This window comes from Zootoca vivipara, chromosome 9 (assembly GCF_963506605.1).
Source record: "Zootoca vivipara chromosome 9, rZooViv1.1, whole genome shotgun sequence".
NCBI lineage: Eukaryota > Metazoa > Chordata > Lepidosauria > Squamata > Lacertidae > Zootoca > Zootoca vivipara.
The window spans coordinates 40412088-40433889 of NC_083284.1; the positions used below are offsets into that span (position 1 = coordinate 40412088).

Below are 21802 nucleotides of genomic sequence, written 5' to 3' on the forward strand. Positions count from 1 at the left end.
AGGGAGAGTTCCGATTCCAGTGGGGAAGCAGGAAGTCGTGTCCGAGGCTCAGGCAAGGTAGAGGAGCCAGGGTCCCAGGTGGGACAGGAAGGGGCAAGCAAGGGGGGAAGACCCATCCCTCCAACTCCAGAATTACGCAGGAAGAGGAGGGGCAAGAGGATGGGTCTGCCAAAGCTTTTGTGTTGGAGAAAGACGCGCCAAAAGCCATTAGGAGGTTCTGAAACCGACTGACAACATCGCTCCGTGTAAATAGCAATGACTTGAGCACTGTAAATACGCAGCACCAATAAAAGAATAAAATGCAGAGCTGCGTAGCGTCGTTACTCTGAAGTAGTCCACTCCGGCCACTGTGACAGCAACCTCCTAATCATTTTTGGGCTACTTCGGAGTTGCCGGGATGAGCGTGTCCGAGGCGGAGAAGTGGCGGCAGATCGCTGAGCAAGCCCAGCTAGAACTGCAACAGCTGTCGCTGCAGGCGCAGGGAGAATTGAAGGCAGCTAAAGAGGAGACTAAGAAGGTCCAGGACGACCGGCTACAACTTGCGGAACAGGTGAGAGAGCTCCAGGAAAAAGAGCAGCATTTAAGGGCGGTGGCGGTAGACCTCCAAAACAAGCTGGATGCAGAGAAAAACAAGGCGGGAGGGGCTCCCCAAGTCCAAGTGCTGCCAGGAAGGAGAGCAGGGACCCTTGTAAGCAAGTTCAATGGAGACCCGAAGGAGTTTCAGGGCTTTGAGACTGAGATCGTGTATGCTCTTGAGCTGCACCAGAATGAGTTCCCCGATGATGAGCACAGAGTAGCGTTTATTGTGGAACATCTCACCGGAGCAGCCAGGGAGTGGCTAAGACCATTAATCGCAACCAAGAATCCTTGCATGAAAAATGTCCAACAATTTCTAGAAGGTTTGAGGACGATGTATTCGTCCGATAGTCATTTGGACCAGACTAAGGAGGAACTGCATAATTTACGCCAAGGAAATATGACAGTTCGCGCATATTGGGCGAAATTCACCATGCTGGTGCACAGACTGGGGTGGGTTTTGGATTCGCCTCCCATGCAAGCTGCGTTTTACTTGGGTTTGAGCGAGGAGGTGAAGGATGAACTCTCGAGAAGTCCAAAGCCCAGTACTATGGATCAGCTGAGCAAAGCAGCTCTGGCGGTGGGGGTGAGGCAGGAATCCCGGTGGAACGACAAGCAAGCGACGCGCGCAAAGCGGGCTTGGTTCCCACGGTCGCAGGAGAAGCCACTCCCTCGACAACCCTTTCAGGCCACGCCTGGAGCCAGCCAGGACCAGGAGCCCATGCAGATTGATAGCGCGCGCGCGCGGGCTTTTCAAACCCCAGCGGCGCCAAGACGCAAGGAGGGAAGGGGCGGGAATTGCTTTCTCTGCAACTCACCCCAGCATCTCGTCAGAGACTGCCCACATCGCAGGGAGTGGCAAGGAAAGGCGGGAACGGTGGTGCCCTCCCCCACTGACGCAGCACCACAGCAGGGAAACGGGAAAGCCTGGCTGCAGGAGACAAGGGGCAGCAGCCAGGCACAGTCAGCAGACAACAGCCCCAGCCCGCCCACCCGCACAGAGAGGTGCAGAGCCAGCCCACCCCTCCCAGAGCAGGAGTGGTTCTAGAAGTGACGCTAACGCTCCCAAATGGCTATCCCCTGACGGTCCTCGCCTTAATTGACAGTGGGGCGTCCGCCAACTTCTTCTCGAGAAGCTTTGCAGAAGAGCACCAAATCCAGCTTTTGCAGTTGGATTTTCCTCTGCACGTAGCAACCATTGACGGCAGGGAGCTGCTGGGAGGGGCCATCACACATCAAACCCCCCCCATGAGAATGACGGTGGGAAGGCACTCAGAGACACTGGCATTCAACGTCACAACCATCTCAGACCCCCCCATCGTCTTGGGCATGAGCTGGCTGGCGCGCCACGACCCCTCCATCAGTTGGCACCAGAGGTGCATCACGTTTGGGTCAGACTTTTGTCTGGAACATTGCATGCAGCACCAACCAGGGGAGGGGCCTCCGATAGCCACGGTGGCCACCATGCATATCAAAGGGGGTGAGGCAATACCCAAGCAGTACTGGGACCTGCAGGAGGTCTTCAGCGAAGCGGAGTCCGACCACCTACCCCCGCACAGGCCTTTTGACTGCCAGATCAACCTGGTGCCAGGGGCGACGATACCCCCAGCCAAGCTGTACGCCATGTCAGACCAGGAGCTGGAGGATCTGCGCGCTTTCATCGACAAGAACCTCAAGCGGGGGTTCATAAGGGAAAGCAAGGCAGCAGGGGGCAGCCCGGTCTTCTGGGTGGACAAGAAAGACACGCAACAGCGCCGTCTTGTGGTGGACTTTAGACGGCTGAATTCGGTGACAGAGCCCGTGGCTTTCCCCATGCCCAGAGTGGATGATCTCCTGACAGCGGCACGCAGGGGCAAGATTTTCACCAAGCTGGACCTAAGGGGGGCGTACAACTTGATCAGGATCCGGGAAGGAGATGAATGGAAAACCACGATGTTCACGCCTCTGGGCTCTTTTGAATATCTGGTGATGCCCTTCGGTTTGCAAGGGGGCTCAGCATGCTTCCAGGCCTTCATGCACCACGTCCTGGGGTCCCTCCTCTTCAGGAAATGCTTGGTCTTCCTAGATGACATCCTTATCTACTCGAATGACCCAGTGCAGCATGTGAAAGATGTCAGAGAGGTGTTGCAACGCCTGAAGGAGAACCACCTGTATGTGAAGCTGGAGAAGTGCAAGTTTCACACCAAAGAGGTGGACTTCCTGGGCTACAAGCTGTCAGACAAGGGGCTGGCGATGGACAAGGACAAGGTGCAGGCCATCCTGGACTGGCACAGCCCCAGGACGCGCAAAGATGCCCAACGCCTACTAGGCTTCGCTAACTTCTACAGGAAGTTCATCAAGAACTTCTCTCGCGTTACGGCTCCCATCACGGACTGCCTGAGAGGCAAGCAGAAGTTCAAGTGGACACCAGAGGCGCAAGCAGCGTTCGAAAGCCTCAAGAGAGTGTTCGCCTCAGACCAAAACCTGTTCCATGTGGTGCAGGACGCGCCCCTACGCATTGAGACAGATGCTTCTGAAAAAGCTGTGGGCGCAATTTTGTTGCAACTGGACGCCAACAGGGAGTGGAGACCCTGTGCCTTCTTCTCCAGGAAGCTGACACAGCCTGAACGCAACTACACAGTGTTTGATAGGGAACTTCTTGCGATCTACGCTGCGTTCCAGCACTGGCGACACTTCCTGGTGGGCGCAAAGCACCCCATCCAGGTGTGCACCGACCACAAGAACCTGGAGTTCTGGAGAACTGCCAGGGTGCTCAACCAGCGGCAGATACGGTGGGCAGAGTTCTTCTCGAACTTCAACTTCTCCATCCACTACATCCCGGGGGAGCAGAATGTCAGGGCGGATGCCCTCTCCCGCAAGCCAGAGTACATGGAGGAGGAGGCGCCACCAGCCCCAAGGCACATTTTCCCCCCGTCGGCATGGTCCTGCGGAGCAGCTGTGGTGAGCGAGGCAGAACTCACAGCACTGACGGCAGCGGATGGATTTGCCAACCGCATCTTCAGAGAACTGAGAGGGGGGAGGGAGCAGGCAAAAGACTTTGCAGAACGCAGAGGGCTGCTTTTCTACAAGGGTGCGCTGTACCTACCCACCACCCAGCTTCGACGTACGGTCCTCAAGCAGATGCACGACAACCCTACAGCGGGGCATTTTGGAAGGGACAAAACCGCTCACCTAGTCATGAGACACTTCTGGTGGCCAGGGGTGCGGGAAGATGTTCGAGACTATGTAAGGGGCTGTACCACCTGCCAGCGGGCGAAGGTGGTCAGAGCAGCGCCACCAGGGTTGCTGGAGCCCTTAGCCACACCACACAGGCCGTGGGAAGTGGTGTCCATGGACTTCATCACAGATCTGCCTTCGTCCAGGGGTAAGACTGCAGTGTTGGTGGTGGTGGACCTTATGTCCAAAATGTGTCACTTTATACCGTGTGCCAGGGCAGTCTCGGCAGAAGAGACAGCCAAACTGTTTGTTGATCACATTTTCAGACTGCATGGATTACCTTTAAGGGTTATTTCGGATCGTGGCCGCCAATTTGTTTCCAGGTTCTGGCGGCGGCTCATGAACCTCCTGCAGGTGGAGGTCAGCTTGTCGACGGCTAGACACCCGCAGACCAACGGACAAGCGGAGAGGGTCAACGCCATTCTGCAGCAGTACCTGAGATGCTACGTCAGCCAGCGGCAAACGGACTGGGTGGATCGCTTGCCACTAGCAGAATTTGCCTACAACAATGCAGTGCACGTCTCCACAGGGGTGTCGCCCTTTAAGGCCAATTACGGGCGCGACCTCAGATCTTTCCCAGAGAGGGAGAGGGAGGAGGAGGAGGAGGAGGGCCCACAGGCTGAGGATTGGGCAGAGGAACTGGAGACGGTGCACCAGCAGCTCAGAGAACACTTGGAGAGGGCCAAGGAAGCGTACAAAAAGGGGGCAGATCGCCACAGGCGACAAGGGGAGGTCATCAGGGTGGGGGACAAGGTGTGGTTGTCCTCGGAGGGCCTTCCCACCAGAGGGAGGTGCAAAAAGCTGGCACCCAAAAGGCTGGGCCCCTTCACAGTCACGCAACAGGTAAACCCGGTGGCATACAGGCTGGCACTGCCAGAGGACATGAGGGTGCATCCAGTGTTTCATAGATCGCTGCTGTCGCCGTACAGGGAAAGCAGCAGGCTCCGAGACAGCGAACAAACCCCCGAGGGAGGGGGGGAGAGGGAAGGCAGGGAGCAACTCAATGAGGCCACGGCCATCCTGGATTCAAGGTGGGGGGTGGGGGGACTGGAGTACCTCATGGCATGGGAGGATGCTCCACCGTCCCAGAATGAATGGGTCCCAGCCACTCAGATACAGGAGGAATTCTTGGTGGAAGAATTTCACGCCCTCTTTCCCCACAGACCCAAGCCCTGGCACATGGAAAGGGAGGGGGAGGAGGAGGAGGCACGGGAGAGCAGCTCACCATGGCGCTGGGAAGCGGAGTTTGAGGAACCAGAGGATGAGGTATGGGTGTCACCGAGATCCACCCAGTCAGAGGAAGGAGCAGATTGGCAGAACGTTTTTACCCCCACCAGCTCTGACGCCACGGACTTTTTGGGATTCCCGTCCGCCCAGGCGGAGGGGGGGGGCTCGCAGGACTGGGGGGAGGTATTCACACCAACGGGCTCGGAGAGCACTGAGTTCTTAGGCTTCCAGTCGTCACCGACACATGGGGGGGGCCTGGGGAGGGGTGAAGGAGAGCTTGGGAGGGGGGTGGATGTGAGGGACAGGGGATATCGCGAAGTCCCTCCCCTCCTGAGTTCAAGCCCGTCCCCGAGCAAAGGGGAAAGCAGGGAGAGTTCCGATTCCAGTGGGGAAGCAGGAAGTCGTGTCCGAGGCTCAGGCAAGGTAGAGGAGCCAGGGTCCCAGGTGGGACAGGAAGGGGCAAGCAAGGGGGGAAGACCCATCCCTCCAACTCCAGAATTACGCAGGAAGAGGAGGGGCAAGAGGATGGGTCTGCCAAAGCTTTTGTGTTGGAGAAAGACGCGCCAAAAGCCATTAGGAGGTTCTGAAACCGACTGACAACATCGCTCCGTGTAAATAGCAATGACTTGAGCACTGTAAATACGCAGCACCAATAAAAGAATAAAATGCAGAGCTGCGTAGCGTCGTTACTCTGAAGTAGTCCACTCCGGCCACTGTGACAGCTACCATATGCAATTTTATTTTGGGGGCAAAGGTGGGTTGTTATTATTAGTGGAGAACCTATTCTAGATGACTCCCAGTTGGGCACTTTCTGTATCTGTATACATACAGAGGTCACATCCATGCTATAAATTAAAAGGACTCTTATACTACTTTAACAATCCTGGCTTCCTCCAAAGAATCTTGGAGGGACCTGCAGTTCTGTCAAAGGTGATTGAAAGAGTAGCTCTGCAAGGGGTCCTCTAACAACTCTCAACACTTTTAACCACCTTTCCCATGTTTCTTTGGGGGAGCCATGACTGTTAACAGGAGTGTTCAAAATATATGGCATGGGTGCGACCTGGAGAGTAGGGATGTGGAACCTGCAGCCCTCCAAATGTTTCTGGATTCCCATCAGCCCGAGCCAGCCTGGCCATTAGTCAAGGACGATGGGAGCTGTAGTTCAACACCTGGAGGGTCAGAGGTTCCCCATCCCTACAATAGTAAACAGGGACATAAATTAAATATTAAAGGACTCTGGTGTATAAAAAGTTAGATCAAAACTAGAGTTCTTTCCCTCTGATTGTCTGCTTGCATTTGAAAAATGAACCAAGTCCGCTCACCTCTCTTGGTGTGGTGGCATTGCTGGACGGAAGAGGCTTCACTGGGGCCCTTCCCGATAGGCAGAGGGGGCATATGCCCCTGCTGCCTATCAGGAGCCTGCACCCTGCATTGGCAAATGGGGATGCAGGCTGGGACGTGGGTGGATCCAGGGGCGGAGCCAATGGAGCCGAAGGTGGGCTTCCCTCTGATCCGCCCCCTGCCCATTTAAGCAGCCCACACCTGGGGCACGGCCTGTGTGTTCCTGCACTGGGCCCCACCCCACCCCACCCACAGTTTATGCTGATAGGAATGACTTTGCTGTGGCCAAGGTGGTCATCGTTCTTATGGGGCCGGGTAGGAATTTGCCCAGCGGGCTAATTGGCACTGACCCGGTGGTTTTGCCTACCTCATAGCAATTTGCCACAACTGGTTGAGCATAGAGGCAATCCCCTCCAAACGCTGGGGTACCCTGTTAAAGGGATCCTGAGGTAGTGACCATGTTTGCATGCTCAGGGGGGCCTGCAGGGGTCACCCTATTTGATGTAAGTCTTAGGAACCCCTGCCTTAATTTGACCACACGCCACTTCCGGCAGGTGGGCCGGAGGTATTTAGATTGCCCCATGCCCAAGCCAAACTAACTATTCAATAAAGTTGTGGACTTTTTTTTTTTTTTTACCCAAAACCCAGTCTCTTATTTATATGTGTTGGGGAATGGGAAGTCCAATGCCTTGTCCTGCAAGAGATTCTTGCTAAATCATAAGGAAATTCACTCCAATCTTGGCATGCAAATGTGCACACACACTCACATTTTTCTGTGTTAGATTCCAGGTTCTTGATGTCTCTTCTTCTGAAACACATTCCCTGCTGTTTTATATCTACTACACTGAAGGGAACCATTTCAGTGCTGCCAATTACATCACTGGTACTCTGTTTCTTCCAGGTGCTGCGTATGGGCTGAATCCAAGTCGTCCTGCAATCTGTTTGTGCTGGCAGGGTTGGTTCAAGCCACAACACTAGTCTGTTCTTTGATTTGAATCAATCTTCAAGTTTCTTTGAGAGAAGATTCTGGAGAAATGTGGCCATTTAGCCTTTAAAGATGCAGTAAGTTTAAGAAAGTTTATGTAAAACATATTCTTCTATATTACTTTAAAAAAAAAATCAGTGAAGACATTTCCACAAAACAAAAGACAGATTCTTTACTCTGAACAGGCAAGAGATAATTACTACGAACATTCTGTCACCCGAAATTTTGCAAGGGGGGAAGACTAGGATGCAATGCCCTCATGTTTTGCAGCACATGAACTTACGGTCAATAAAATATGCAGAGGAATAAGCAATCTGTGAGTGGCTATTGCACTAGCAACCTAGAGGGTTGGCACTCTTGGTGTAAGACCAGCACAAAATGCTGCTAACAAGTCATGTGTCCAGAATGAGCCTGGAGCCTTCTTGTTTTCCTATCTTATCCTTAACAGATGAAATTCAACTAAGTTTTGCTCAGAGTAGAGGCATTAAAATTAATGGCTAAGTCAGGTCCATTAATTTCAGTGGCTCCGCTCGGAGTAAAATTTAGTTGAAACACCACCCAACAGATTTATTATTATGGTGAATATTTTTGTGAGGCAGAGCTCATGTGTTAGATGCATAAAATATCACTTGAAATAGGTGAATATATTAGAAAGAAGAAAATGAAAAATGTTTATTTTTAATTGAGGCCAAAAGGATAAGCACTGCTTTTTTTCTCTATACACAAATGACTGCACCTCAACTGATCCAAGTTAAGATCTTGAAATTTGTGGGTGATACAACAGTCATTGGGCTCATCCGGGAGGCGGGAAGTAGATCATCTTGTCTCTTGGTGCAGCAGGAATAACTTGGTGCTGGCGCTGTGGTTAAACCACTGAGCCTAGGGCTTGCTGATCAGAAGGTCGGCGGTTCGAATCCCTATGACGGGGTGAGCTCCCGTTGCTTGGTCCCAGCTCCTGCCAACCTAGCAGTTCGAAAGCATGTCAAAATGCAAGTAGATAAATAGGAACCGCTACAGCGGGAAGGTAAACGGCGTTTCCATGTGCTGCTCTGGTTTGCCAGAAGCAGCTTTGTCATGCTGGCCACATGACCTGGAAGCTGTACGCCGGCTCCCTCGGCCAATAATGCGAGATGAGCGCGCAACCCCAGAGTCGGTCACGACTGGACCTAATGGTCAGGGGTCCCTTTACCTTTACCTTTAAATGCCCAAAAGACAGTGGAAATGTTAATTGATTTTAGAAGGCATCTTCCCATCTTGTTGCCAATCTCCATTCTTGGTAACATGGTTGTAGTGGTAAAGTCCTTTAAGTTCTTGGGCTCTATGATCTCTCAAAAATTGAATTGGTCAGATAACATCAATATTATTATTAAAAAGGTACACCAGAGATTGTATTTCTTGTGGCAACTAAGGAAATTTAATCTGCCCCAAGAATCGCTGGTCCAATTTTATAGAGGTTCTATTGAAACTGTTCTCTGTAATTCCACTACTGTCTGGTATGGTACAGCCTCTAAGCTGGATAAGAAGAGGCTCCAACGAGCAGTAAGAACTGCAGAGAGGGTGACTGGTGCTAGTTTGCCTTCAATAGAGACACTTTACGCCGCTCGAGTCAGGAAGAGAGCAGAGAGAATTGCTGTAGACCCTTTGCATCCTGGTCATCACCTGTTTGATTTACTCCCTTCTGAACGTCGGTACAGGACTCTATATACAAAAACGTCTAGGCACAGGAATAGCTTTTTTCCTTGTGCCATCAAATTGTTGAATCTGTAGTTGTGGGCGAAAGGGAGGTCAGTTGCTGGTATGTGGTTTTTTCGCTGTGCTGTTGTATTGTGAGGGGAATAGTGTTTGTATGAGGTACGTTTTTTCTTACATTGCAATGTAGTCGAAGCAAAATTCCAAGTATGGTTGATACTTGGCCAATAAATTATTCTATTCTATTCTATTCTATTCTATATGTAAAAAATAAAAAAGGAAAGCTGTATGTATGCCACTGTAGTACTAAGCAAAGCACTGTGGAATACTCATTCAGTTTGGAAACCAATTTGCACATCAGATGAAGTGGGTTCTGGCCCACAAAAGCCTTTGCTGCAATAAAATAGTGAGTCTCTAAATGCCACATGTATATAATGCTGCAAGCAACTCTTTGGAAATGACAGTGCATTTAAATCTGAAATCCAATTAATGCAACTAAGTTCTTTATTCGAAGCAGAACACAACTTATTTAGGATTAGAACTTATCCTATATATGCTATATATAGGGAAATCCCTATGGTTATGGGCAGTGCTCTAGAAAAGGTTTACCCTACCTATCCCCTTTAGGAATTAACGAGATGCGCAGCACAAGCCTACATAGGCTAACTATGAATTAAAGTTTGGCATACTCACAGGCTCACTTCACTGCCTTAGACATAACCAACTTTCTCTAGATCAGGGATATGTTCTTCTTTGTGCAAAAAAATATTATGACCAATAGATCACATTTTCTATTCATTTGGCCCTGAATTACACAACTATAACTCACTGGCTGTTAAGCAAGTCAATTCAGAGTGGCAACCCGCCAAAAACTCCAGCAAACCATCTTATTTTATAGTTTTTGCACTTTGGGCTTAATATATTTTTCCACTAACAAATCCTGCTCCTCCATCACTAGTATATACTGATCTTTTCTCTCTCTCCACTGATCAGACAATAGACTTTTTCAGGCAAGTGAAAACTAAACTCACAATAACTTAAACAAATTACATTGTTTACACAGAGAATAAAAAAAGTGAGGTGAAAAGAGCTGACATATGATTTACTGCAGACTCTTTCCTTGTATATTCACATTTTTCAGCCCAGCCACACATGAGACAGAAATACATCTGCTTAATGTAGTTCACAGTTTTGGACACAGAATTAGTAAATATATATATTTAAAAGAAAAATGAAATTAAAAAAAAACCTTGACGGAACAAAGTTTCTTAAGTCTGATTATCCCATGCAGAGTGTGGCATATATTTGCTAAAAAGGTGGTGGTGGGGGATTGGCTTACAGCTAATGTTTTCAAAAAGGAGTGCAACAATGACAACTAGATTCAAAGTCTGGAGGCAGACTGCAAAGGGTACCAATGGCCTTTTGGGCGATACAGAAAATGGCCATTTTGTGATGAGGATGACTGGATAAGACCATTGTTTAGTGTACTATCACCTGCAAATAATAATCTAGAACATCTACCTGAAAGGGAGAACGGCGAACCTTTAGCCTTGTTGTATCAGTTTTCCACCCTATTCTATAAATCAATTTTTTGAGGATGACAGCATGGTAATCCTGGGAAACAAAAAAAGCATGGGTGAAATCACTCACTGATTCCTGACAAACGTGCCTGGATATGACAATGGCATATGATGTTCTATTGACATCTTCTGTATATAAGACCTGGTTTGTTTCTGGTTTCATCCTCATGTGTTCACACGATAGAGAAGATCTCAGGGACAGATCGCTGTGCATACAAACTGGTATTCAGAATGCAAAAAGGGAGACTATGATAGCGGAAAAGAGAGGTGCAAAACCCAAAGTGCTGGGATAATATTTGTTCATTCAAAAGTTCCAACCACATCTTAGGTGTCTGGTGAGTTTCTAGCACTTGTCACCAACGACTGTTTGCAGATGGAAGGTTTATTTTACTTTATTATTTATTTCAACAATGTACGTACAGCTGAGCAGCTGTGCAGTCTCTAGACAGTGTACTATCAGGTGACAAAAGATACATGTTTTTTTAAAACAAAATTCTTAAAATAACCATAAAAATCAGAGGACCTTACCAAAAATGACTAAAATGAAAAGGTCTTAGGATGCCTGGCACTGCCGCCATGGCGAACTGCAGATCCCATGATAGCGGATGCCAGCTGTGCAGTTAATTAAGGATAATCTGGGAGTAATTATCCTTGCAAGCCACCACCCCCAGGGTCAGGGGGGGAGCTTTCACTAGCGGATCGTCCGATGGAATTAGGGGGCAGGGACGCAGAGGGCACAGCACTGCATGTGTTGGAAACCCCCCCAATACGGTAGCCATGAGCGGAGGTACTTTTCTTTTAAGATGGATGTGAATTTGGACTTAAGAAACTGACATGCTCTGAAGGAGAGGGATAGCCTGCTAAATGAATCAGACACTGAGTGCCAAGGTTTTGATCTGGAGAGGACTCTTGTCGTAATTGGATTGCTATGCAAGTGAAAGGGAAGACTTTGTTCTCTTTTTACATTATATTTGCTTTGCTATGATTTGGCAAGCCTTCACTGAAGAATCAATCAATCAATTAATTAATTACTAATGGAATAAAATTACTAATGAATTACAACTATATATGGAATGCAAGAAGGATTCAACAAGAACTATAATTTTCTTTACGGAGTACTGGAAAGAATGGACTGTGTAAAATACTGTGATAATTTGTGACATTGCCTACTAAAGAGGGCTCTGATTTATTATGGTTTTGGCGAGACACCAGCTTGTTAGTAGATTGGAAAGGACTAAAGGAGATAAATGCTGGAAGTAATCCAGGAGTCATGGCCGGATGCTGGACTACTTTCGGTTTTGGAAAGGCAAAATGGAAGCTGTGGCGTAATGAGAATTAAGTCCTCGAGGGAGGGGCAATGTTGAAGAGGATTTATCGATTACAACCTGAAGGAAAAGAAGAATGTAAACAAATATTTCACACAGAAAACTACAAGAAATAAATTTCCTTTGCAAGTTAATGGATATGGATTTGCTAAATACAAACGAAAGTCATCACACCAGTGGCTGTTAAAATAAAGGATCTAGATCGGAATTGTTGTATTTGGACTAATTAAGAGAATTGGTGCAAAACCAAGGAATAACATTAACTCCTGATAGCCGAAACATGGGAAGTCATCCAAAAATGTTGAATTTGGAACTGATTAATTGTATCATGATTTGGTATGATTTCGTATTGTATTAATGTGGCCTCCATTGGATTGTTATTAATGAAAAAGTAATAAAAATATTAAAAAATGAAAAATAAAATGAAACGGTCTTCAGCAAGCCTTAGAAGTAATGAAGACTAGAAGAAATGATAAAAATGCATCAGGCATCCGTAAAATGGTTGCATTTTTTAAAATAAATAAATCCATGTCCAAGCACCTAGGGTTCCTTCTCTTTTTTGGGTGGGGTGGGGTGGTGGTGGTGGTTAGAACATGTCTCTAGAAATCAAATTGATAAATAATCTACAGAGGGTGATTATTTCAGTATGGCACATTCCAGCTGTGCAGAGATCTTCCAATGGTAGCTGCTGGGTGACCTAAACTACACACATATATATATGTATTAAAAAGAATAGGTCTGGGGGTAAGCTGTGACTGGAACCAGGCCCTGCTTAGAAATGCAAAATGTGTCAATTCTCTAAAACCTGTTTCCAATCAGGAGAATTCAAGATCATCTTCCTCTCTTACAACAGTCTTCTTCCTCAACTGCTTCCTTTAGTAGGACTGAGTCAGGAAATGCCCAGAAATCCAAAGCCCTGGAGATCCTTACAGTTTAGTACCTTTTGCACATTAAAACCAAGAAAAATAAAAACTAAGTTTTCACATTAGAAAAAATATAAAAATTATATTTAAAATACTGTTACATTATTTAGTTATGCAATTATACAAGTCACTGCCGTGACTTTACATTTTTGGTTATACTTTGTTATATACATGTATGTATTTTGCAAATACAGAATTCATAAATTAACATTGCCCATTTCCTTTGTTTTGTTTGGTATGCTTTCATATCATGGGAAAATAACTCTGCTATGTGAGGGAACTAGTGTGGCAGATCTTGATAAGCTTTCATGCTTCCTATAGCAAGTCAGAAGTTAGAGCAAAAGGTCCTGGCTATAATCCAATAAACCACACAAGTAGATGGATCCCACTGTGGGTGTAGAAAGCAAAGAACCATGAGTACAAGCCAGTGTATCCCTAAAAGCCAGAAAATCCTGGCTGCACTCAAATATCAGATAAATGTCACTCTGTCACTTTTCAAAGAGGTCCAAGGGAATGTAGAATTGCACAGGTCAGGGGCCTAAAAGAAGGCACTCCAGCGACACCAAATTCTTCTTTCAGACAATCTCAGTGTAAACTGCATTGGAGATTCACTGACATCAAAGGCAAAAAATACCAGATGCTGCAGTCATTCTACATCCACTAGGAATGTATCTTTGATTTGTTTTGCCATTCTGAATCTCTGTGATTTTACCCATTACTTCCAGTGTTATCTGGAAACAACGTTAATTCTGCTTCTTTATTCCTCCAGCCTTTGGTGGTGCCACTTCTACACAGAAGTAGAGAGGATCCAGATATTTTGAATCTTGAGTCGTTCAGAATAAGCAATCGTTAAATGTGAGCCCAGAGGGTCAGTCTGGGAAGCATTTCGTTCCATTGCTTGTTCTAGATGAGACTGGGGGGAAACCAAACTTTGTAGGGCCCTTTCATATTCACCAAATGCCTATTCTGACTTATCCTGGTTTCTTTCGAGGTAATGTAAACGAAGGTGCAAAGACATTTACTTATATACTGAAGCAAAAGAAAGCTGTAAAAATATTGGTAACTATATGCTGATTTGATACAACAAATATGCACACTCCGAAATGTGTGCGTGTCTGTAAATATACTTCTACATGCACTGAATATTATGTAGCACCAACTTTTTTCTGTTTCTTTTTTTACTGCAGCTGAAGTGTGCTTGGCTCAGGTATCAAGAGTAGTTTGGGGGAAGGGACAAAAATGGCAATGCCTATTGTGCCTGTCTAGCAGCACCAGAGCACATGTTAGACCAGCTAAAATAGCAACTCTGTATGCTGCATGGACATCCAGCAAGTTCTACACATCCTCAAATATTCACCTGAGTTTAAGAGTAAGCATTACGTGAAAGTTCTGTTTCCCCCTAGATGTCTAGAACTTACAGGACACAAATAGCTCATGTAGGTAAGTTCAAAATGAGTGATCAAGGAGGTCCCTAACAGATCTGGAGTACACCCTGCAGTGAATTAATTAGGCAGGTAAATGTTTTAACTTCTAAAAAATATTTTTTCTCCCTCTTACAGATATAGACATGACATGCAATGCTCATTAAGGGATATGGCAAAAACATTTAGCCAAACATCCATGTAACACTTTAAGTCAATGATAAATAATTATACTTGAACGTCTTCATCTGCTGAAAGTTCACACTTTGCCCCACCAGGGCATATCCCCTTCAGGTTAGGGTGGGAGACCACTGGAGATGCTGTAGGGGTCTGCATGGTAAGCAGAGACAGAGAAGTTGAAAAACTGGGAGTCATAGCAGATGGAGGATACCTCAGGTGATGGATGAGGGGTGAGCGGGGGTATTTCTTAAATGCCTGACCAGGCAACAGATTTGGAATTCGCGGGGGGACTGTCTTTAAACCAGGCTGAGCTACAGAAGTAATTAGAGGAGGAGGAAAGATGAAAGATTTCTTCTCCTTAGGAAAGCTGTGCATTTTTAAGCTTTCATCCTCCAGTTCTGCAATATCACTGAACACAGATGCGAGAGGCTTAAATCTGGGTTCCCAATTAAGCAAGTAATCCCAGTTGTAGCTGCCTCTGAGATCCTCATCAGAGTCAACTAGGGTAGCAAGAGATCCATAATGGGAGTTCTGATCGTCAGGTATGAAGATATATTCTCTTGTGATGTCTGTCATGATGTCTTTTTCCTTCACCCCCATGTTGTGAAGTGTTTCGGACAGCATTTTATTGCAAGCGTACTTTGCGTCACATTCTCTCCCCTCTCCTCCACTTCCATCTTTGAAAGAGTGGGCAGCCTCTACGCTTTGAGAAATGGCCATGACATCAGTCTCCTCAGACTGACACGAAAGCTGGTCAGAGTCTCTAGGAATTCCTGAGTCGGGTATACGCGAGCCTCGGTCACTTAAAGCTGATCCGGACCCCTTCCTGCAGGGATGCTCATTGATCCTCTTTATTTCCTCATCTTCTGCAGTTTCTCCTTCTGCAGAGCCATGGCCGCTGGAGTCCGAATGCCTACAATGATTGCCCATGTCCCTTCTCTCTCTGATGCCTACCAAACTTAGCCACTCGGCTATGGTGCCTACGGGAAGGTTACCGGTTGCATGGATTTGGGATTTCCGGATGTCTTTAGGAGCACTATTCTCATGGTCTAATTTCAAATCACCAGATGAGGGACGTGGCATCTCTTTCTTCATGCTGGAGTTTGCTGTGTCTTTTCGCCTGAATCTAACAATAAGCACAGCAAGACTGATAGCCAGAAACAGGAATGCTACAGTAGAGGCGGCAATGCTAATGGACACTGTTTCCACCGGCAACATGGAATAGCTCTCTGGAGCTTTAGAAACGTTCACCAGAATTGTGCACGTGCTAGACTTTGAGTCCAGCTTTGGGCTATGAGCTTTTACAAGCAGTTCAAGAGTATCGCCTGCTCTCTTCATGCCGATTCTCTTCCTGTGGAAAGGACTGGTCAAGTAGAGGGCCCCACTGCTGTGGTTCACAGAAAAGAAGGGTGACTGTTTTAGCAAAGTGTAGTAAACAATACCATCCAATCCTCCATCATAATCTGATGCTGTGACTTTGCCAACCAACTGCCCTGCTTCATTCCTTTCAGGGAAATCAAAAAAATATTGGTCTTGGTTAAAGACAGGGTCAAATTCATCTGCCCCCTCGACCTCCACTTGAACGGTGATAGTGGCTGTTGAGTCGCTTCTGTCTTTGGCCTGAGCTATGAAGCAATACTTGTCCTGGTCTTCAAAATCAAGTACCTGCTTGGTGCGGATCTCTCCAGTCAGAGGATCTATGAAAAACATGTCATGATCTCCAGGAGTTCCATGACCAGACAAACATGATGACTGGATGGAATATGAAAGGTGACCGTAGGGGCCGGTATCAAAATCCAGTGCAGAAATTCTGCAGACAAAAGAAAAAGCAGGCAGATTTTCATGGATTCTGCAGTCCTGGGTGGGAAATACAAATATTGGTACGTAATCGTTAGCGTCGAGGATGCTGATTAAAACTACAGCGAAGGCCACATTTTTTATGCCAACTCCTCCATCAGAAGCTTGAATGGTGAGACTGAAATTCATTGTTTCTTCATAATCCAAAGCTCTGACCAGGTCAAGGGAGCCGGTTTTCCCATCTAAACGAAAGTGCCCCTTGTCATTTCCAGAGGTGATACTGTACGTGATGTCTCCATTAGGTCCAGCATCGCAATCACTAGCTGAGACAGCAGTAACATGACTGCCTACAGGTAAATTTTCCCTGACATGAACTTTATACTCCAAACTGGTAAATATAGGTGGGTTATCATTAATATCCAAAACGGTGATTGATACTGTAGCTGTGGCGTTTAAAGGAGGAGTCCCACGGTCAGATACAAGAATTAACAACTGGTAAGATGAACTGCTCTCGCGATCTAGAATGCTTCTCAACACAAGGTTTCCGGCCAGTTTACTTGGAGATTCTGGCCCAATGATGCATTTTCCCACCTGGAACTTATTAGTACCATTACCACCAATAATGGCATATTCAACATAGGTGCCGTCATGTGTCCTGTCATCGTCAATAGCTGAGAATGTTAGCAGCATCTCTCCAATGGAGACATTTTCACTGATACTGAGGTTATACGATGGCACAGTAAATTGAGGGATGTAATTATTCACATCCTGGATCTGTATGAGCACTGAAGCAACAGCAGTCAAAGGAGGATTTCCACTGTCACTGGCTTCTACACGGAGTCGAATAACTGGATTCTTTTCCTGGTATGTCACTGTCTTAACCAGATATAGTGAGCCTAAAATAAAGTTTTAGAAAAACACATTTCAAAACAAACTTTCAGTAATAGAAGCATAATGGTTCAGTTAAAATCCCCCCTCCAGCATTTCCTAAAAGAAACAGTCATTATTTGAAATGATTTTAAAGCAACAATCCTATACCCAACTGGAAGTAAACCACAAGAGTTTAAAACAATAGCAACATGTCACCTAATTCTGCAAGGCTGAACATTTTCTTTTCCATTTGGAGCACACCTAGACTATAGTGTAGTTGTTCCCAAACTTTCTTCCCCGTGGATCTCTTCAAAATTACTGAGGGTCTTGGCAGGCCATTTAATGTTTTTCCTGCTCAATGTATCAATTGTAATCCACTGTGCTAAGCGCTGTATGAATCTGAACTGTACTTTTATTGTTGCTTTTATTTCTTATACTTTTTTATTGTATTACAATTTGAATTTCATAGAATTCAAGTTGCTATACAATAAAATACAATATAAGAAATAACAGAAACAATAAAACTACAGTTCAAAATCAATATGAATATTTAACGTGATGGATGTGGCGTCTGCCATCTTTAATTACAAATCCACAGACATGCCAGGGACCAGAGTTTGGGGAACCCTGCTCTAGTGGGCTTTCCAAAATGTGTGCATAAATTCTTTTGCAAAATTATTAAATGTGGCAGATCTCTTTATTCTTTATATTACTGGAAAATCCTGTTCCTACTTGAATGCCTGAAGGTATGCTGCAATTTAATGTTTTTCTCATTTGAACTCTTGAAGTAAGTAACAGCATGGCATGTTCAACAAACAGGTAAATAAACAGACTGCTAGGTGCTCATTACATGCCCTCTGTTCATCACTTAAATCTTCCCATCACCCAATCTCTCAGTGCTGTCAATGCAATTGTATTACAGAAATGGATAACAATTATGGCTGTGTTTGATGTGTGGATGACAAGAAGCTTCAATAGGCATTCGAGACAAAGCACTTCATACTGTATGTTCCACACTGCAAATTATTCAACATACAACGAACTCACCATTTTGTGGATCAACAGAAAATTCATCAAAAGGGGGAAGAATTCTGTAGGTTATCTTTCCATTGTACTCTGAATCTCTGTCTGTGGCATAGACAGTCAAAAGAGTGGTAGCTACAGGCCTACGTTCTGGTATCACCACCTGAAAGGGGGAGAGGAAAGTCCACAGCATCTCAAGGTCACATGAAGAGATGTCTTCACAACAAAAGCTTTAAATTACTTACTGTAAAGTTTCTTTTCTTACCTGATATGCATCCTGAGTAAATACTGGTGGGTTATCATTAATATCAGATATAAATATCAGAAGTTGTTCTGTAGTTGGATGCACAGAATCCGAAACTCTGACCAACAGTTCAAGCTGAGTGGTTTCTTCAAAATCTAATGCTTTCACCAATGTGATTGTTCCATGGCATTGGTCAATTGCAAATTTCATTCCAGGATTTCCATTCTCAGCAAAACTATAGTGAAGGGGTGGTCCTAGGTCCGCATCATCTGCCAATACTTGCATCACCAGGGAGCCAAGTGGGGCATCTACAACCATCATATTTAAGAGTAAGACTTATTTATCACTGTTGTTCTTGCAAGTTGTGAGCCCTCCAGAAATTTTCATCAACAAAATTTATGTGTACAAAAAAAACAAAACCAGAAATCTTGGGAATATTTTAAGGGTAAGGTTAAAGATAATGTGGATGGCAGTACTGTACTAAACTGTGTATATGCTGTTAAATCCTCAAGCAAAGTTTTGCAAAAATCCCATCCCCACACTGCAAATAAGAAAACATATTTGCTCAAGAAATAAATGGCATAATCTTCCCTGGCTTCATAAAATAACAGTTAAAAAGGTGGCTTGTTATCTAAATAATACTGCCCTGAGATCTACAAATATACAGTGGTATACAAATTTAATAGATAAGAAAAATACATGCTAGCTCTTCCCAGCCTTTTTGTATTTAGACTACGCAAAGCTATTCCAGGGCAGGGCACACATCTTTGCAATCTTGGTCACAGCAAATGAAAAGCCAGACCTTTAACAATATACTGGTAACACAAACACTCCCATGTATATTTGGTGTTCATATGAGACCACCATTAAAAGGAGGAAAGGGGAACTAGTAGGAGTGAAAAGCCAAAACAAAAAAGGAAGTTAATAGCTTACTGGATGCAACTACTCTCTTCTTATGTCAGGAGTTATTTTGGAAGAATATAATTTTGTCCAGATGTTTCAAAACGGGTCCTTGTTTGACACCTGAGTACAGTAATGAATATCTGGCATGCAAATTGAAGATTTTAAGGTCTAAAGTTCATCTCCCAGTCGATTGACAATTTTCATCCAGGTGTGTTCTTCAAGGTCAATTTGCCTGAGTGAAAACTATACTTCTGGAGGAATAGCTACATAAACCAGATACGGATAAGCCAAGCTATTTCTGGATTATTGGCAACCCCATGTCTGGCTGGTGGGTGGCAAATGCATAAATGTTTTCCACTTCTGGGAGTGACATGCATCACCGCTGTGAGTGAAAAATCAAAACATAGGAAGGAATCTCAAAACGGACTTTATTTTTAATGGTCGATGTGTCATAACTCCTTCTTGTGCTGCTCTTTAAAGGCAGCAGTTCCAAGTCACATGGAAACTGTCCTTCTCTTGGTTCCCCAAAGTGGAGATGCTGGCATGGGGAGCTATAAGGAATAGCCATTCCATGTGACCTCAAACATGTGGTATAAAAAGAGGCCCTTGGAATAGCTACTGTGCCACAAAATGTAACATCAGAAGAAGGATGAAGCACTGGAACAAAATTGCTGAACATTACAACAGCTTCAGTTGATTCACTGTGAAGTAACTTAACTTTCATAACACAAGTGCTACTTTCGTCAATAACAATAGAATTGAAAAGTTAACTGTTGGGAACTCTGGCTTAAGAACTGTATTTCTTTCACCAAAAGGGAAATAGAAATTGAAAATAAATCTTAGGAATTTGACATCTGAACCTTGCAGCAGGGTCTTTTACCAATGTTTTGAGATTTAATGCACCAGACAGCATTCTTTTGTATGCTGTTTTTAAGTTGCTCACAAATATAAGCTTCCCAGCCAGCAGAAATATGCCACAGAATATGTGCTACTCATAAGAAAAAAAATATTTCCCATCTGATCAATTTCCCCCCTTTTATTACAAAGGCATAAAAAGACAGTGGCCCCATTTGCACAGAACTCTAAACCATGGCTTGACATGACAAACTGCAGTGTGCCCCAGGATCAAATGCTCCTCCCTCCCGTCTCATTCTATGGCATGGCTGCAAGTTCAATTTCTAATTCTAATTTTGGTTGAACACATCTTGTGATACTTCTGAGCCTTTGTTGTTGTTGTTTAGTCGTGTCCGACTCTTCGTGACCCCATGGACCACAGCACGCCAGGCACTCCTGTCTTCCACTGCCTCCCGCAGTTTGGTCAGACTCATGTTTGTAGCTTTGAGAACACTGTCCAACCATCTCACCCTCTGTCGTCCCCTTCTGAGCCTTACACTGTGGTTAATAGTAACTATGGTTTGTTGAAACAACCCACCCTTTAAAACTATGGCATAAAGTTGACTTTCAATAAATAAACCACAGCTAAAATTAACTACGTGACATGTTGTGGTTAGTTTAAAACGTAAGCGAAAGCCCTTGAATGAGAGGGAGGGGAGGGGGAAATGTGTGAGCACAAAGCTCCCTGTGGTTCATTCATGTAACCATGAGCTAGCATTTTATAACTAGGTGCCCTCCAGATGTTTTGGAGTATGACTCCAACTATTCCTGACCATCCCAGCTGCCTGTAGTCCAAACATCTGAAGGGCACTGGGTTGGGGAAAGCTGCAGTAAACTATGGTTTTTAACAGGATTAGGTCCAAACCAGCACAATCTCTTTGCTTGGTATTTGCCATTCTTACTTTCAGGGAGTTCAATGTCGCCGAGCGGCTGGAGAGTTGGAGCATTGTCATTGATATCCACAACTTGTATTTCTATTGTGCTTGTAGCAGATAGCCTGGGGGTTCCTCTGTCAACAGCTTGCACAACTAACCTGTTAAAAAGAGAGAGTCAAAAATAGGATCATTTTCTGTCAGGAGTTATTACAGAGATTCATTTATATGCCTATCCCTTTCTGTCTCAAAAGCAGTGCTGGGCAATGGTTCATAAAACAAGAGGGATGCTTATTATCTATTTGCTACATTTGTATTCTCCACATGTCCATAAAATACCCAACGGAACTCGAATAATTTCCAAAGTCAAATGCAATTGTTTTCAAAAGGCAAGGAAAAATGTGCACAGGGATGAAGAAAAAGCATAAGCACCTCTACAGATTTTTTTAAAATACATATGTAAATGCATAAAATTCTATATCAGTTCCTCCAACAATTCTTAAAAGGTGATTAATAAAACCATAAGAAAAATAACGTCAACAGTAGTCTTACATTCCATACAGTGTGGTAAAGTGCTTACAGCAGCCTTTCTCAACCTTGGGTCCAAAGATGTCGGACTACAACTCCCATCATCCCTAGCTAGAAGGACCAGTGGTCAGGGGTGATGGGAGTTGCAGTCCAACAACATCTGAGCACCCAAGCTTGGGAAAGAGTGTCACAACAGAACCCGGGAGAC

At 45.2% G+C, this 21802-nt stretch overlaps 1 protein-coding gene across 1 annotated transcript in view; it reads right to left on the reverse strand.

The window, feature by feature from the left end:
* Positions 1-12970: 12970 nt before the first annotated feature.
* The window catches only part of DCHS2 (dachsous cadherin-related 2), a 104547-nt gene continuing 95715 nt past the window's right edge, over positions 12971-21802 (reverse strand). The window contains exons 17-20 of the mRNA XM_060278664.1: positions 21097-21227; positions 18419-18705; positions 18178-18316; positions 12971-17156 (exon numbers count right to left, since the gene is read on the reverse strand). Coding sequence (XP_060134647.1) covers positions 14512-17156; positions 18178-18316; positions 18419-18705; positions 21097-21227 — 3202 coding nt within the window. The 3' untranslated portion in view covers positions 12971-14511. The remainder of the gene's footprint in view (positions 17157-18177; positions 18317-18418; positions 18706-21096; positions 21228-21802) is intronic.